This window comes from Bubalus kerabau, chromosome 9 (genome assembly GCF_029407905.1).
Source record: "Bubalus kerabau isolate K-KA32 ecotype Philippines breed swamp buffalo chromosome 9, PCC_UOA_SB_1v2, whole genome shotgun sequence".
NCBI lineage: Eukaryota > Metazoa > Chordata > Mammalia > Artiodactyla > Bovidae > Bubalus > Bubalus kerabau.
Genome location: NC_073632.1, coordinates 23274322 through 23293760, shown reverse-complemented (window position 1 = coordinate 23293760; position 19439 = coordinate 23274322). Strand labels below are relative to the sequence as shown.

The 19439-nt window shown below is 41.3% G+C and overlaps 1 protein-coding gene across 5 annotated transcripts in view; it reads right to left on the bottom strand.

Moving 5' to 3' along the window:
- The window catches only part of MYO6 (myosin VI), a 153170-nt gene that overhangs the window by 88639 nt on the left and 45092 nt on the right, over positions 1-19439 (bottom strand). For 4 of the 5 annotated variants that reach the window (XM_055534836.1, XM_055534837.1, XM_055534838.1 and 1 more), the window contains exons 2-3: positions 5329-5470; positions 502-571 (exon numbers count right to left, since the gene is read on the bottom strand). In XM_055534836.1, coding sequence (XP_055390811.1) covers positions 502-571; positions 5329-5445 — 187 coding nt within the window. In that variant the 5' untranslated portion in view covers positions 5446-5470. Of the gene's footprint in view, positions 1-501; positions 572-5328; positions 5471-5722; positions 5879-19439 lie in introns of those variants that run through there. The other variant, XM_055534835.1, reaches the window with a different exon arrangement.

The following is a 19439-nucleotide window of genomic DNA, read 5'->3' as shown; positions in this document are numbered from 1 at the left end:
TAAGTCAAACTAATGCTGCACTTTAATATACTGTTCTGAAATCATTTTTTCAATTGGTATTTACTGAACAGTATTTTTTTAATGTTTTTTCTTTAAAACAGAGGCATTACATGGCTGTTTTTGACTCAAATTCCAAATTACTGAACCACATATACCAAAAAAAAAAATCTGATTCCAGATGAGGTTCAAAAAACTCTTCCAAAAAAAAAAAGGCCCAAGAGATCTTTAGTTCAGGCTTCACAGCAAATAAATTATTCCCATTCCCTGTATTTACACAACTGAGATAACAGACTTTCAAGAGACTTCCTTCACCAAAGTCTATGTGTGAGAGACCAATGCATCTATGACTGTGGGCTCCTCCATTCACAGAAACCTTCACATCAAAAGGCTACATTTCTTCTCAACCAGGATAGAGTACCCTGTAATATAATCACTCATACATTTTTGGAAGGAACAGTTTCCTTTTCTATGATGAGAACTACTTTTCAAACGGATGCTTACAGTTATCTTCCACATCTTTTTTACTGTCCTCTTCTGCAGGAAACACTTGGTTTATGAGTGCCAAAAATGTCTAAAAAAACAAAACAAGAGCTTATTAAACCAGAAGCTTATAAATGGAAAAGAAGTCAAAGGAGCTTAATTGTCTGCATATATTGCAATAACAGCGATAATATGCTCTTCATTAAGATGTAATATCAGATCCTACTGTTCAACAAGTCTTTAACACAAAAGCAGGATAACTTTAGTCAAATATATTATCCATTATTATTATGAATGCGAAATCAATAATAGAAATCAATAAAAAAATCCTGTGCTCTAACACCAAGAGTGGCACAAAACAAGAAGTATGTTAATACTAGCATAGCACACAGTACCTTACACACTCATGCTTTTCAATAACTTTTCAAAAAATAAAAATTTTAGTGTTTATATACACAGCAATTTTATTGTTTTAAAAAAGGAAAAAGTAACAGCCAATCAATCAAATACACCAACAGACTATAATTTAATTAATGCTATTGTCTGAGTAAAACACATTAGACCTAAATTCCTATAGGAATGTGTCAAAAATATAAACAGTATCCAAAACTACTAGGTACATAAAATTACAGATATCTATGAATAAGTTTGGGTTTAAATAAATGCTATGGCAGAAACTCTAGAATTAAGATAGTATCTTGTAAGAGAGAAAGAATGATCTCAAATTACCTCTAAAGAGAATTAAATTTTCTCCATGCCATTCTAACAGTTGCTTATACATTTCTATTTCTCAAACAACTACAATTACTCTTATGGTTGAAGTTCCAAACCATCCATATCAAATAAATCTCTAAGGAAAAGCTGCTCAGTGATTTTAGAATAATATATATAAATTCTATATATGAATATATATGCAAGAGTATAAGACAAGGCTACTGCTACAGTTTACAGAGTAAACTTAAAATCCAGGTTGCTTGTACTACCACCATTCAAAGTCATATCCAAATGAGAAAACTGGTATGCCCTGAAGAATCCAGAAGTTAATTATTCGGAACCCACCACACATGTTCTTAACGTTATATGTGAGGGAAGGTTTAAAGGATAAATCACAAGTAGAGAACTAATCTATAATGCACGTTAAGTATATTAATGGTGCTATAAAACAATCCACAACTTATAACAATGATTCTACAGGAAAAACACATTCAGAAATAGCTCCCGATGTCACAGGGCCACGTGCCACATTCACAGCCTTAGCCACCGGGCTAAGGCCTCCCCAGACTCAGGTGTTGGCTGTTATGTTTGGAGCCTCTAAGAGGTCAGAAAAAGGGCTGCAGGACAAAGCGTTCCTGCAGTGAGAAGGGGAAGCCCGGGGCTGAAAGAGCTGCAGGGAGCCCTTAAAGCTAGTTTCTCTCCATCTTGTTTCATCCCCCAAATGACCACCAGCCTCTACCTTCTTCCCTGCTTTATCACTACTCAGGAGAAAGAGGAAATTAGTTTCATTAAGGCAGTTGTTTTCTCTTAGAGGAAGGAGGCTTCTTCTCCTCTCAAGAGACTGCAGTAAACATCTACCACCCAGCAAACACAGGGCATCCAGCCCCAGGACATGGACAAAGGAAACCGCCCCCGTACTTGAGAAGATTACAGTCGGGTAGGAGGGGAAAATGTAAACCACTGTCTCCAATAAAGTGTTACCGAGGTTAAGAATGTATACCACTCCTAAAAGCAAAGAGTAATCAACAGTAAAGTTGACTGCAGGGGAGGAGGAGGAAGAGACAGAGCATCTGTGGGAAAACTCCAGAAAGGAGGTGACTTCAGTCAGTCCTGAGAGATGGATTAGTGTTTGCTGAGCGCAGGGCTCTGGAGAGCAGCATTCCAGGCAAAAGTAGTACTGTGAGCAGAGACACACAGCACCACCCGGATCCCTGAGGACCGAGGGGGAAGGCTGCAAGAGGAAGAGAAACACACACAAGACCAAGGGTATGGCAAGAGTGTGAGAGGGAGACTGCTGGCCGACAAAAGACACGACTAGCAATGTCGACTGGGAAAAGGAAAGGTTGACCCTTAAATGCCGCGTGTTCAGGGCTTTAGTCTGAAGGCCAGCCAGCTGCAGATATGGAACATGAAGTCAACTGAGAGGTTCAAGACGGCGTTTTTAACAGAATAAAAGATATCAGAAAATATCAGAATCCATTACACATGAAAAAGATGTTTCATCTGAATACATACACATGTGTGTTGTTGACATGTAGTATCTATTTGTTATCAGTACACATATACACACACATGAATAATACACCTACCTAATGCGATTTAAAATCTATTTCTTACTATGTGCCACAACTGAAAAACTTTAAAAGGCACTGCTATCATCTAAAACATGTTCCCCATGAGAGCTAACCCCCTCTACGACGCTTCTGCTGTATCAGAAAACAGATCTGTTTAACTTGTCCATTGCTTTCTGTACTTTCTTAATTTTCAAATGCTGATGATCATTATTCCACAAATCATCCACACAAGAGGCTCCCTCTCTTACAGATATTTTTAACCACATGGTTGTCATGACACTTTATAATTTATTAAGACTCTAACCAGGAAGTAGGAAGAGGGGGAATTAAAAGAAATCACTGAGAATTTGTGCACTTTCAAAAAAATCTGGTGAAAAGAAACTTCAACTTTAGTTATAAATAATCTATAATCCATAGGGTTTTTATGACTCCACAATTTAAATTTTAAGTGTCTGAATTGATTCTATGCATGTACCTGATTGATACTAATAAGGCACAGCAGAAAGCACATAAAATATTTAAAATACAAAAAAGCATATACCCATAAAGCAAGCTTCTTCCATCCTTGAACTGAATACTTGTGGATACAACAGAATACATATTAATATAACAGAATGTAACTAGGAAATTTACTTTTCATTTCATGGTTTTGATTTACTGTGCTGACAAAATATATTAAAAATTTAAAAAAAAAAAAAAGACTTTGAAGGACAAAGAAAGCCTCACTACATTTCTGTCACTTCCCCCCAAATACGCTACTTTGGCATACTGATAATCTTGAGTTAAAAGCACTTGAGAAACAGCAGCTGTAACAAGTGCACTCTGACCCTTTTTATTCCTGAAAGCAAGAGATAAAACTCCCACTTGAAAGGTCCCTCCCTCTAACCAGGGGGAAAGAGACATGCTTATCACCAGGGGAGGGAATGGAGGCCAAGGGCAATCTGTGCAGAAAAACCCTGTCTTGTCAAACTAACCCCAGCCCTCCCTGCCACTTGTCCACAATTCACCACCCTTAGCCCAAAAGCCCCTGCCTTATCAATTCTTCTCAAATTTATTGTTTCTTTGTCTAAAAGACATAAAAGCCTCCTGGTCTGGTTACTTCTTTAGTTCTTCATTCCCTTGCAAAGGCTGCCATGTTCATGTAAAAATGTGATAGAAGTTGTATGCATTCCTACTGTGAATCTGTCTTATGTCAATTTAATTTTCAGGCCCAGAGATCCAAAAAGGTTGAGGAAAATTTTTCCTCCCCTACAACTTCAAATATATACAAATAATTGAGCTTATTTTTAAAATTCTTTCTTTTTTAGAACATGTACTGCATTGTTAAGTACAAATAGGTACTTGTTAATAAAAGGAAAAACTAGAAACACTCTGTCTTTTCTTTCCTGAGGGTATCTTTAATTGGCCTCCTCTAACATGGCACATTATATATTATGCATTTAGGTTCCTGGGTTGTTTACAGTAACAGAATAGTTTTCTCTGTGAACAGACCTCATGAGAGATCTACCTTGTTTTTCTAAGGTTCCCAGAAGGATGGCAGTCATATGGCATTAGTTAACCATGTATCAGTAGAATATAAATTATTCATGAACACTGGCAGAGTCTAAAGTAAACAGAAATGATATCAACAAATTTAAGTTAGAAGTCCTACTTAACAGGAATACTTATTAAACTAAGAAGAGTGAAGCTCTCCCACAAAACAGGCCCTACAGTCTCCATGAAAAATGAAGACTCCAGGTCACTTTCCCCCAGACTTCATTTTGTTATGCGGTCTAGTCTGTGTCTAAGCCTAAAAGGAGACAGATACCATGTGTACAAAGCAGAAATATGCTTTTAGGGTTTAAAAATGCCATTACAACAAAAAACAATAATAGATGGTTATGTTTAAGACTTAAGTACAGTATCTTTCCTTAATAGAAATATTTTTATTCTAATCACACAGTAAATTAACTAAATAAAAAGTTTTTAAAAAGTAATTACAGAATGGATAAACAACAAGGTTCAATATCCTATGATAAACCATAATGGGAAAGAATATAAAAAAACAATGTATATATATGTATCACTTATCATTTCGCTGTACAGCAGAAATTAACATTGTAAATCAACTATATTTCAATTTAAAATGATTTTAAAAATTATTCAAAAGCTAAAGCAAACAGCAAAATTTCATATCATTCATTTTTCATATTTTTACTTAGTAACAGACTGAATATATCACAGATGTATATTCATAACTTTAGTTATATGGCATCAGGAATAAAAATGTTATTGTTTATATTTTATTATGTAGATATTTCTTAAGAATATGTTACTTACAGGCTCACTAAATTATTATCTGATTTTAGGAAGTGATATCATTTCCCTCCCCCCCACCCCCGGGGGTCTGTACCTCTAATTCAATCAAATGACGTAGAAAACTATGATTCACTCCCCAGAAAACTGCTTCCCTTTATCTGAGCTAAAACAAAACAAAACAAAAACAAAAACCCACCTACTTCATTAAAAAGGGAGATACCCAAGAAGTGAGATTTTGAAATCCTTCTGAGAAACTTCTTACCTTGCCTTTTTGGCCCAGGGGCTCAATGGTTAAGCTGTCGGGGCCAATATCCACAATGTTGCCCATCTGAAACCCCTCTGTGGGGTGCGGGGCCCACACGGGCCTTCCGTCCTCCATTTTCAAAGGGAGCTACCACAACCTCCTGTTTCAAAGGAACAAAGTAACATGAATCACTTTGGAGTTTGTTGTTTTTTAGTAACAATCTTTCTTTCAGTTAACACGTAAATCACATTTCACAGAAAGGCTCGAGTATCCCCGCACAGGTAATCCTCGCCCCACCCTTCTCTTCGACGGTGACTGCAAAGAACTCACTACACTGCGAGCAGGACAAAACAGAGAGCAACGGTCACAGTGTTGACCTCCTGCCCATACTGTTACATTAGCACCTCCTTACTTATCGACACCTAAAGATGCTTGTGCCCACACTCTCCTTCCATGTGGCATTCTCAAATCTGCGATGTCCCCCGTGGATTCTTCATCAGGCCTAGTCCCTCATGAAGGATAAGGAGGTCTGGTACATGGTTCAATAGAAAAGCTGCTAACTGTTGGCAAGTCGGCAAAGTGCTTGCTGGTTAACATCTTCCAGGCCATGGTTACATGATGGGATCTGCTGTCCAAAAAGCAGTCAATGTGATCATGGTGGTGGAGGTTTAGTCGCTAAGTCATGTCTGACTCTTGTGACCCCATGGACTGGAGCCCACCAGGCTCCTCTGTCCATGGGGTTTTCCAGGCAAGAATACTGGAGCGGATTGCCATTTCCTTCTCCAAATGTGATCATATTTAAGAGCAATTCACAGTTAACAAATGAACTGAGGATTCTCCATAGAAGTGAATGAGCAACACTGCTTCAGATCTGGATGACCACATCTACACCTACACACCTTCCCTAAATAATCATATCCAGTTCCAGGGCTTTAAATAGAATCTATATGTAAGTGATGGGCTTCCCTGGTGCCTTAGTGGTAAAGAATCTGCCTGCCAATGCAGGAGACATGAGTGTGATCCCTGTCAGGAAAATCCCCTGGAGAAGAAAATGGCAACCCACTCCAGTATTCTTGCCTGGGAAATCCCATGGACGGAGGAGCCTGGTGAGCTACAGTCCATAGGGTCGCAAAAGAGTCAGATACGACTTAGCCGCTAAACAACAACAGTTATGTGTAAGTGATGCCCAAATTTACTCCTCCAGTCTGTAACACCACTGAATACCCAGGTATGTGCCTGCATACTGGACACCTCCTTATGGAGATATCTAACAGATGTAACATTGTTATTAGTATGGTGTTATTACTCTGTTCCACTACATTCCTTATGTCAGTAAAGGCACCAACAACGTTCAGATCAACCTGGAGTCATCCTCAGTTTTTTCAGCTCCTTCCAAATCCTTATTACCCCCTAATCCTACAGGCTCTACCTCCAACAGGTATCTGAAATCCACCCACTTCTCTGTAGCTCCTCTGCCAACCTGGTTAAAACCAACATGCCTTTTACCAGGACTCCTGTAATTAACTTAGTTGCCTACTCCTACTCTTGCCAACACTCACAGATCACCAGACATTCTATTGAAAGTTAAGTCTGATCATGATATACTGGCTGCATCACGGCACGGTCCTCTTGTGGCCCCAAGGCCCAGCACGAAGCAGGCAACTCAACATTCACTGAGAAAATGAAAGAACTGTTCACACAGTTTAGTAGCCTAGGAGGAACTGAAAGGTCTTAAAGTCTAGGTTTGAAATGAAGCTCCACCACTGTCTGACTAGCTCTTAAGTAAGTGAGTTAATCCCTCTGATCATTATCTTCATCCTTACCCATAAGTGATAATATCACTTACCTTACAGAATTGCTATGAGGATTAAGTGACATAAGGTTGAGATCCCCATTCTAATGGCACCCAACTGTTGCTATCAACACTGTCTTCTTCCCTTACATTTCCCCACAGGCTTTTTTTAAGCCACCAGTAAATTTCAAAATTGGTCTTGTTAAGTTCTACATACAAAGGGAAACTACAGGACAATCATGAGGGATCATTTAGGAATCATTAAATATCTGGGGAAAAATCACAGTAAAGGAAAACCCGCACAGTTCAAAAAAGAACAGCAAATTTCCTGGAACTATTCAAATTGTTTTCCCATTTTGAACCATTTGCTGCAGCTTCCCAGTTAAGACAACAGACTTGAAGGAGACTCAAATGCATACATCTACTGTTGTTCCTTCATCAAACCCCTAAATCTACTGCAAAAAGATTCTTTAAAAAGGTATCAGTCCACAAGGCCGGGAGAACCCAGGAGACGACAACGACAACATTCCGGAAGCTGGGAAGTGAGTGGCTGGAGGACAGCTGACTCAGCACACCCGAGAGCCAAACCCCAGATTGGGAGGAAGAAAGATGAAAGACAGCTCAAATTATACCACTGTCACTCAAAAGACTTAAAACTACAGTCTTCTAGGAGCAAGGGTGAATAGAGGTCTAACATAAGGGAGACCACACAGAAGCTCTCTGAGAGAGACTTCCTAACGCTGGCCACACGCTCCAGACACTGGGCAAAGCCCTGCTGTCTCCCATCATCGCCCCAACGGAAACCTGGAGGTTCTTATCTGAAGGAGACAGAAAAGTGTTAGTCACTCAGGCGTGCCTGACTCTTTGTGACCCCATGGACTGCAGCCTGCCAGGCTCCTCTGTCCAGGGAACTCTCCAGGCAAGAGTAATGGAGGGGGTTGCCATGCCCTCCTCCAGGGGCTCTTCCTGACCCAGGGATTGAACCCAGTCTCCCACATTACAGTCAGATTCTTTACTGTCTTAGCCACTCGGGAAGCCGACAGAGGGTCTCTGGAAAGAGAAACACCAGGAACAATGAAGGGTGTGCAGACCAAAACTTCTCTTCTTGACCAAACTTCACTGGGCCTCTGAGCCCTCTTCCTGCTGAGGCCTCAGCTGGGCCTTCGAGTCTATCCGGTCCTTGTTAGGCCTACATAGGCCAGTTTAGCAAGAATGCTGCTAAGCCTGTTTAGGGAAATTCCCTCATCCTTGATATCTTATCAAGTTCCTCATCCCTCTGATATATAAATGCTTAACTTGCCTTCAACAAGAGCTCCTTTAGTTCAGTTTAGCAGAAATCCCCTACCCGTGCAGTTTCCACTTAGTTTTTTGCCTCCCCTGACCCCTGCTCACTGGCTCCAAGTCCCCAGCTGTCTTCAAAGTGGAAGCCAGCCTCTCTCCCTACTGTAAACCCCCTATTACAGACTGAATGTATGTGTCTTCTGTGGACTGGATTGTATTCTTCTGAATATTCATGTTGCAGCCATAATCCCCCTGTGACTGTTTGGAGACCAGGCCTTCAGGAGGTAATCCTGGTTACATGGCATCATAAAGGTAGGATCCAAATCCAAAAGGACCGGTGGAGTGCAGAGTGTTAGTCGCTCAGTCGTGTCCCAACTTTTTGAGACCCCATGGACTGCAGCTGCCAGGCTCCTCTGTCCCTGGAATTCTCCAGGCAAGAATAATGGAGTGGGTTGCCATTTCCTTCTCCAGGGGATCTTCCCAACCCCAGGATTGAACCCAGGTCTCTGCACTGTAGGCAGATTCTTTACCATCTGAGTCGTCAGGGAAGCCCCAAAAGGATTGGCAGCCTTACAAAAAAAGGCAAGAGAGCCAACTCTCCACCTCAGTGTACATATGTAGGGAAAGGCCATGTGAGCGTCCAGCAGAAACGTAGCTATCTGAAACCCAGAGAGAGTCCTCACCAGACTCCAACCATGCTGGCACCTGACCTCAGACTTCTGGCCCCCTAAGTGTGAGAAAATAAATGTTTGCTGTCTAAGCAGCCCAGTCTGTGGTATTTTATTACGCCAGCACAAGCAATCTAACACACTCTTATGGTCCTAAATAAAGCTGTATTTGTCATCTTAACAAGTGTCAAGATAATTTTTCTTTAAGAACATAATAGCAGAAACAAAATGCTTATTAGGAGGTAAAAAAATAAAGTTGAGGCAATTTTTTTTCTTCAGAAATCCAAGGTGGGGGAGAGAAAGAGAAAGTGGGGGCAAAAAAGAAAAATAAAAGGAAAAAACAAAAAATGAGACAAAGATTTCAACATCAAAATACTAGGAAAAGCAGATATCCTGCATCCTTCAAACTAAAGAGGGGAGAAAGCTTTGAAATATCCAAAGAAAACTCACCAGAGCTGAAAGGCCTGATTTTCCAGAGTCTAACCAAAATGCCCATTAAATCCTCAACATAGTAACTGAAAACAGATTCAAAAAAATTTAAAAAAAAAAAAAAAAAAAAAACAGTCAAATTTCAGAACACTAGAAATAAAGAGATGTTGAACATTTCCAGAGAGATGAGAGGAGAAAGGAGGAAAAAACCTGAGTCATACCCAAAGGATTATGAATCAAAATGGCTTCAGCAGCACTGAAAGCAGGAAATTAATAAAGCAATGCTATTAAAATTCTGAGGGAAAATGATTTCCAACCTAGAACACTTAGGCAAATTACCAATTCAAACTGGGGCAGTATGACTCCAGAAGAGCTACTTTGAACACCGTTATCAAACACACCCACTGCCTTTGAACCAAGCCAGTCTGGCCCAGATTCTGATCTGAACTTATCTTACTCTGTATCAATGCTGTAACTTGTATCTGGAGGGGTGCTAGACACTCAATCCCCCTTCTATTAAATTAAATATTATTTTATATCAAGGGCAAAGTAAAAAAGTAAAAGTCAGCTGCACAGTCGTGTCTGACTCTTTACTCTTTGTGATTCCATGGACTACAGCCTATCCCACTCCTCTGTCCATGGAATTCCCCAGAAGAGTACTACAGTGGGTTTCCATTTCCTTCTCCAGGGGATCTTCCTGACCTGGGGATCGAACCCTGGTCTCAGGCACTGCAGGCAGAGTCTTTACCAACTGAGCCACTAGGGAAGCCCATCAAGGGCAAAGTTTTCACTAGAGCAAAACCTCTTTTAAAATAAAACTTTATTTAATTATTTCTGGAATCCTCATTATTTATGACATAAATTATCTCTCATCAATGAAGTTTAACTTATTCATTCCATGAAAAAAAAATTTTTTTTCTTTTAGACATACTACTATTTGGCCCCAGAAAATCATTTAGAACACCAATGCAATCAACACTCTTACATATTAAGAATGCCTGCATAGGAAGAGCACTTAAACAAGTGCTACTGTACTAGAAACCATAAGCACATTAAAAGCTGACTACATATACACAAAAATACAAAGGGAAAAAAATGATAAGCAGCACTGGGGTTGGCTAAGCAAATTTAAAACTCTTGAAATTCTTTAAGTTATTCAGGAAGAGAGGGAATGCTCTATAGTATACTATCATCAACTGAAAATTATCTCATTTTTAGTACTCACCTGATGGCAGCTTTTTATAAGTAAGCAGTTCAGTAATCAACAGAAAAAACCTACAGACAGTAATCTGTAGCCGTTGAGAGGTACTTTCCTAACTTTTCATTTAGGCTTTGTTGAAAAGTAAAAAGTGTTATCACCAAGAGACTCCTTAGCGAGCAAATACACTGGAGGCTAGGGTGACAAATGCATTCATATCCATATTCTTTTTTTTTTCTGCAACTCCAATGATGATCCCAATAGCGACCATGCACGCCAAGCAGAACGCGTAGACCCAAACCACCACACATGGGCCACGGCCTGCCATGTCACCATCACCTTCAAAGATTACCCTCCTAACGTTCTGTAACTGTGATATATGACAATGCCTTGTTTTAAGTAGCGAGGGTATCCGAAACTGAGCACTAGCGGAAGTTAATTTAGAATTGAGCTGAAAGAGTGGGTGTAAGATGTCCAAAAGGAAGAAGCATTAAACAGGGTAAGAAGAAGCCTTAAAGACCATCTCCCACAGTCATTCACTCTGTAAATTATTACTTATTTGACCACCTACTATATACCACATACTGCTAAGTGCTAAGGGCATAATGACAGGCCAAAAACAAGCAAACAAAAAAAGACGTGGTCTGGCTTCATGAAAGCCTTCCAACAGTAAAACAATCGCTTGGAACAGAGCAGTAAACCAAACTGGCAAATATCCCTGCCCTCCAGGATCTTAAATTCTAGCTGGGGGTAAGGGAGCTGCATAGATATATCAAATTTGCCTTTTAAAAAGACTACTCTTTCATCTGGCCAGGCTCCAGCCCAGTTGATCAAAAGAATATTATGTGCACCTCTGGCACACAAGCTTTAAACTGGCAACTTCTCTCGTGTATATCAGTGTATCCTCAAGGCGATTAGCTTCCCTGGTGTCCAGACACTGAGAAACCTGGGCACCAGGGAACTGCTGGCCGTGGCTGGTGTGCTCTGTATGTATCGAGCACAATCCTTCATTGAGCATTTCATTTCAGTTCCATAAGAACTTATCTGTACAGCAAATGTCTCAAAAACATTTCAGCAGGTTTCCCTTCTGTCACTAAATTATCTTTTAAAAGCCTTCCTAGAAAACATTTCCCTGTTAATCCTGTTCAGCTATTTATAAAGCATGGGAATTATTTAATTGCTCTAATCCTGTATTATGAATTCACTAAACATTTGTATTAAAAATTTATCGTGAATATCTTGGTTTTATCAGCAATAAACATTCATTAACAATGGGAAGAAAATACCCACCATTAAATACAAACTCTTGACAAAGAAGTAAAATAAGAAAACATCTCAAGATCTAAAAGTTGACTATCTCAATGAAGAAGTAACTTTGGTACTCACTCATTTATTTTTTCAGTGCGTACTTATTGAGTACCTACCAAGTGCCAGCTACTGTTTTAGGCTTATATATTGATAAGAAAATACAGAGGTCTAATGTTTTTTAGTCTAAGACATAAAAAAGGAGCAAGTAGGCCAGCTATGATACTTCTCCTGATCTTAGTAGTGCTAGGTCCAGTCGATCACAGCCATGGTCCTAAATGAGTGATGGTTTTTACAAAGGTTATACAATACTTCCAAATACAACCTCAGAAAGCCCAATGCACCCACTGGTGTCTAAAGCTAAGTCCATTACCCCTTGATTCTTAGAAGTAGCCTCAGAACACCAAGGTTAACTTTAGCTTAACCGGTATAGCTAAGATTAACTAGCTAACAAACAAGAGAGTAAAAACATAAAGGCAAATGTTTTATTAATAAGGTTATCATATGGTTATATTTAATATCTTAAATATTTAAGATATCTTATAAGGTTATTTGAAAACCAGTACAATCAGGCAAATTTCTCCAAATAAACATAATCTGAATTATGAGAACTGGTTATGTAACGTTCTTATAGATTTTCTGAAAAGAATTGTAATTACATTTAAGAAATGAACTTCTACATAAATTACTATCACAAAACTGATTTTAATTTAGACATCACTTAAATAATACATGTAGACAACCTACATTAAGATAAGCTGGTCACAATTTAGATCATTCTAAAGAAAGTTCTATATTCTTCAGAGATTAAAATCCCAGTTTATTTCAGAAGCTCAAATTCTCTTTTACAGATGTTAGAATATCAGAATAGAACAACAAGATATTCATTATGCCAGGTGATTTAAATTTTACATACCCTGAGACTAATAGTAAGATTTTATTTATTGTCCAATGATTACATCCTGACCACTGGATAATTAGTGCTAGACTTAAAAGCTACTTCTGGGAAGTTTGTCGGTCTTTCAGAAGTGGAGTCTGTGAAAGACTGAAGACTTTTTCACTTTCTCCACCAACAGGAAATGTTAGCCTCCTAATAAATGGCTAATGAAAAGGACAATCATATTTCAAGAAGCCACGTTGGTCTTCAAGTTAAAGAAATGCCTTTTCTCTAGGGTCATCCTGCTGCTGCTGCTGCTGCTAAGTCACTTCAGTCCTGTCCGACTCTGTGCAACCCCATAGACGGCAGCCCATCAGGCTCCCCCATCCCTGGGATTCTCCAGGCAAGAACACTGGAGTGGGTTGCCATCTCCTTCTCCAGTGCATGAGAGTGAAAAGTGAAAGTTAAGTCGCTCAGTTGTGTCCGACCCTCAGCGACCCCATGGACTGCAGCCTTCCAGGCTCCTCCATCCATGGGATTTTCCAGGCAAGAGTACTGGAGTGGGGTGCCATTGCCTTCTCTGAGGGTCACCCTACCTACGTAAAATGGCCCCACTCTGCTCAAAGTAAAACATTCTGCAGCTTAAATTGCAGGCCCTTGTTCCATGTGACTCAGATTTGTCAGGAAGTAAAAGTTTCTGTGTGAGCAAATCCACAGTCTAGACTGTACAATATCATTCATCAAGATGATAAGAAGTCTGAACATCCTTCAGGCCTTTAAACACATCTGTGACATCTCTGGCATTTGAACCCTCTGGGAAATCAACCCTGAATACTCATTGGAAGGATTGATGCTGAAGCTCTAACACTTTGGCCACCTGAGGCAAAGAGCCAACTCATTGGAAAAGTCCCTGAAGCTGGAAAAGACAGATGACAAGAGAAGAAGGGAGCAACAGAGGGTGGGATGCTTGGATGGCATCATCGACTTGATGGACATGAGTTTGAGCAAGTACCAGGAGTTGGTGATGGACAGGGAGGCCTTACGTGCTGCAGTCCATAGGGTCACAAAGAGTCAGACACAACTTAGCAACTGAACAACGACAACAAAAATGTCCCAAAACAGGAGTTGAATATTTTCACTTATGAACAGCAGAGTTGTTTTAAGAGATGGCTGCAGGTCCAATCCAATTCAGGCCACCGTTCTCCTGAGACAGGAACTCATTAAACAAACAAAACGAATCAGGAGGAATAAACTCAGAGAAACACAAAAATTAAAAAGGAAGGGGAGACGGTGTTGCTTCACTGTCATTTCTATCACCCTCCCATAAATGAGCCAACATAATCCAGGATACTCAATGAAGTTCTCAGGCAATTCATAAGACTAAGAATTTGTTGGGGTTTTTTTTTTTGGCTGCACCAGGTCACAGCTGTGGCATGTGGGGTCTGGCTCCCTGACCAGGATTCGATCCTGGGCCCCCTGCATTGAGAATATGGAGTCTTACCCACTGGACCACCAGGGAAGTCCCAGGGTGTGTTTGTTTAATTGTACTAACTAGGGTTGTGTGTGTGCATGCACGACACATGTATCACACAAAACAGGGACTGACGACACAATGACTTTTCTTCTCACAGCTGGGATGGAGCTCAGCCTGTCAAAGGCAACCACAGAATCACAACGTTTCCCAGACCTTCACTACGCACAGACGTCACACTAAATCACTCCCACGTGTTATCTCAGTTCATTTTTACAGCTCTGGGAGGCAGCTACCATCCCTGTTCCGAAAGTGAGGTTCGGAAGTTTGGGCAAGTTAGCCAAATAGAGACAAGTGAGAAACGAGTATGGAGGATTAGAGCCTGTGCAACCACGCCCAAATTCACAGTCACTGCGCTATGCAGCTCTGCCTCATCAGGGCTGTTGGGCACGTGGTGGTGTATATTAGTCACCAGACCTGCAAAAACACCTAGCTGGATAATCCTGTGCTGTCCTGATCTGTTTTTTAATGGCATAAGAAATGAATGAAAGTTAAAAAGATATGTACGTAAAGGCTTTATGAAAACCTTCTTACTACTGCTTTCATGAACATTAAAATGTTTATTATTTCTTATTCATAAAGTCTTAACTTGGATTTAAATCCTTCAATGGGCAGACTACAGGGAAGCACAAACTAGAACTTCTTTTTGGCCTGGGTGCTCTGTGCTGAAAGACAAACATGATGATTGCTGCTGTTCCTGTTGCTCAGTCACTAAGTCGTGTCAGACTCCTTTCAACCCCATGAACTGCAGCACGCCACGTTTTCCTGCCCTTCACTAAAACACGATGATACGTGGAGTTAATTCTGTCTGCCAGTTAATACTGCATTTAAATGACTAACAGAGAGTCAGAGGGATAATGAACAGGACTGGAGTTTTTCACTGGACTTTTTCATTTTATTAATTCAGTTTTATTTTTATATTATTCTTTCTGAACTGCTACATCAGTAAAAATAATGCAATAAGAATGTTCAGATATTCTAATTGACTGCAACTACTTCCAACCCTACTTTACAATATGCTTTGAAAACAGTATCTACCAAAATATCTGTAAAAATTCAATTCTTCTCACTTTTTAAAATAATCAAACATTCCTCAAGTTTTCATCACCGCATTGACTTACCATCCTGTTTCTGTGCCCATATATTCTGCTTTCTCGTCCATTACTGAGACCGAATGAGTCTTCCTCAGACATAAGACAAATTCCTCTTTTTATCCACCAGATCCTACCCCCTCGGGCCACACAAAGACAGAGCTGCTATCTCTGCTTCCCACCCATCTCCCCCTCATCACAACTGACTACCCTCCCATTCACTGTCCACACGCACTTCCTCCATTTCCGCTCTTCTCCTCACCTCTTGAGCCCCTGCCTTAGCAGACTTCATCCCTACGCTGGAGGGTCACTAGAGACCCCGTCACACTGCTAAGACACATGACCAGGGCTCAGTCTTCATCTTACTTAAATCAGCAGCTCCACCTGACAGAGCTTAGGACTCGCCCCTGAAGCAGCTCCTCACAGCTTTCAGGATCCTGAGCTCGTCTGGTGTGCTCCCTGGATTACCTCAGCTTCTCTGGCTGGATTCTCCTTATCTCCTCAAGGTCAGAAACTCTTGGGGAATCAATCCTTGGGCTTTTTCTCTTATCTACTCTCATCCCTCATCAAGCCTTATTTCACCTAGTCCTAAGGCTTCATGCATTACCCCACCACATGCTGATAACGCCCAAGTTTCCACCTCAGCTGACTCCTCTCCCTCACTCCAGGCACCCAACACCCACAGCCTGCTCCGCATAGGTTCAGTCGCTCAGTCGTGTCTGACTCTTTGTGACCCCATGAACCGCAGCACGCCAGGCCTCCCTATCCATCACCAACTCCCGGAGTCCACCCAAACCCATGTCCATGGAGTCCGTGATGCCATCCAACCATCTCATCCTCTGTCGTCCCCTTTTCCTCCTGCCCTCAATCTTTCCCAGCATCAGTGTCTTCTCAAATGAGTCAGCTCTTCGCATCAGGTGGCCAAAGTATTGGAGTTTCAGCTTCAACATCAGTCCTTCCAATGAACACCCAGGACTGATCTCCTTTAGGATTGACTGGTTGGATCTCCCTGTAGTCCAAGGGACTCTCAAGAGTCTTCTCCAACACCACAGTTCAAAAGCATCCATTCTTCGGCGCTCAGCATCACTCTTTAGGAAAGGGCAGCCACCTCAACCTTCTATCCTAAAGTGGCCTCCGACCTCCCCTTTTGATGCATTCCTCTCTTGGTCCTCTTCTCATCACATGAAAATGTCACCCTCACTCGTGTATGAGTCACAAACTTTGAAGTCCTCCTCAGCTCTCTTCTTTCTCTCCATTCTCTGTCTAGTCCTTCAGCAAACCCTCTTGGCTCCATCTTCGAGTTCTATCCAGAACCTGGAAGGGTCTCATCAGTGCAACGGGCCCCACCCCAGCCCGCATCCACACGGCCTCTCGCTAAGACTGCCGCCGCGGCGTCTGACTGGGCTCACCTTCTGTTTCCTTCGCCCACACAGATCAGGGCTGGCCTAGCGATCAGTCGGATCTTTTTATAACTCAGGCCAGTGCCCATCTCTGCTCCACTCTCTCCAAATGCCTCCCACCACTCACAGAACACCTAACTCTCCCCAGGGGCCCACAGGACCCTTCACAAAAGCCCTCCCTTACCCCAGCCCTCTGATGCTACCCCACCTCCTACTCCACTCCCGCTCGGTGCTATTCCTTGAACACACTATTAGTGTTAGTCGCTCAGTCGTGTCCAACTCTTTCACGATCCCATGGGGTGTAGCCCACCAGGCTCCTCTGTCCATGGAATTCTCCAGGCAAGAATACTGGAGTGGATTGCCAGTCCCTTCTCCAGGGGATCTTTCCAACCTAGGGATCAAACTCGGGTCTCCTGCACTGCAGGCAGATTCTTTACCAGCTGAGCCATTAGGCATGCGTTTATTTCAGGCCTCTGGTCTTTACCGGTGCAACCCTCTGCATGAACAACACTGCTTTCTCCGAACTTCTTCAGGACTTTGCTTCACTGTCACCTTCTCAGGGAGGCTTCCCTCATCATCCCACTAAAAGAGAAACCCCACCCATCCACCGAAACCAGCACCCCTTAACACTCCCCTCGACTTTGTAATTCATATAGCAGTCACCATCTGACATACTAATTATATGTTTTGGTTATTTAGAATATCATCTTCTTTAATCCAGGAGCTTTATTCACTGCTATAAATCAAGATGCTCAGAACAATGCTTGGCACAAGATAGGTAGGTATCTGTTAAACTGACAAATTAATTCTATAGTCTCACCAACTGTAAAATAGCTAGGGTCGCTGCAGTGAGATTCAAAATCGAAAACTGAGAAAGCTGACTCTTCAGGGTGCCTACTCCAGTCCCACCAGAGCAAGTGTCAGGCTTGCTGGAATACTGAAAGCAGACTAAGGAGATCCACTTGGACCTGAGGGCCCTCGAGATGGGCACTTCAGTACTTTCTCAGCAGCTCCCAGGTCCAGCTACTGATTCGTTAGGGAGCACACCTCATGGTGGGTGTTTCTGAATGGTTATGTTAACCCGTTCACATTTGTTCAGCCTCACAAAAAATTCTCTATTTTCTTGGGTTAAAGATAAGGGCTGATGTCACATGTCTCCTATGACTCCAATACAGAGCAAACAAGAATCCAAGAAGAAGGTGGTGAATGTCACTGTGACCCAGGCAGTCCTGCTCCACAGGATGTGGGACCATCAAGCATCCTCTGATGCAGTGGAACTCATTGCCAACGGAGCTGGGACTCCAACAGAACACTCTTAATAACCACAAAGGCTCAGAGAAAGAAGTTTTTCAACAGAGCAGAAATTCTGTTTTAACTTTTAATTAAAGTCACAAAGTAAATATATCTCAGACACTGAGTTAAAAAAAAAAAAAAAAAAAAACAAGCAAGTGTAAGAGAAACAATAAATCTTTTCCACAAAATCAGACTTCGACCAAATGTCCTAGGATTATGAGGTGGGAGCCTGAGTCAACCATATGCTGTTTAATAATATCTTCTAACAGGAACTGCACCAGGTTTGGAAGGACAAACTGAAACACATTTATGGACTTTAGGAGTCATTCCTCTTTCTCGACTACCAGCCATTAGTAGGACACGCAACCATTACAGCACCAAAATCTTAAATCTCTGACAAATCCATTCCAAAATAACTCGTATGGAGAATACTGAGTGATTCAGCTAATTTCATTTCTTCTCACTTTTATATTTGGCGTAACTATACTTAACTTGTGGCTTCCCACGTAGCTCAAATGGTAAAGAATCTGCCTGCAGTGCAAGAGACCTGGGTTGGATACCTGGGTCGGGAAGATCCTCTGGAGAAGGGCATGGCAACCCCCTCCAGTATTCTTGCCTGGAGCACTCTATGGACAGAGGAGCCTGGTGGGCTACAGTCCATGGGGTCGCAAAGAGTCGGACACAACTAAGCAACTAACACCTTCACTTTTCATACTTCTCTTAAATATTAACCATTTGAAGTAGTCATAGGATGATGAGGCTGTATAAGTATTTTAAAAACATGCTTTCCTACAAAACACAATTTTTTTCAGCAGATAACATCAATTATGGACCAAACATAACACATCCTAAAAACTCCAAAAACTTACAAAGTTATCTCCCATTGCCATTTAAAGAATTCATACCAGTTATTTCACAGCAGGGTCAGGGGAGAATAACTAAGGTGACAATATCCCAGGTGCCCAAATGCAGGGGTAAGGAGGGAGGTGGTCAGAAAACCAGTACTGCAACGCTGCCCCAAAGAGTTATAATGTGGGTAAAGTTAGTCTACACCATCTTCTCTTTCCTCACCTTTCTCCACCTAAGCACACTAACTCAGGCATCCAAACAGGCAAAAAATCAAGACACAGTGGCTATCTTAACTCCTTGAAGTGAAGATTTAAACCCCAACCTACACAAACCTTGTTAACAAGTACATTAGGAAGGCGGAAAAAAACCAAAGGTAGTATTTTCCTGCTTTATAAACAAGTCTACATTTGCCTGC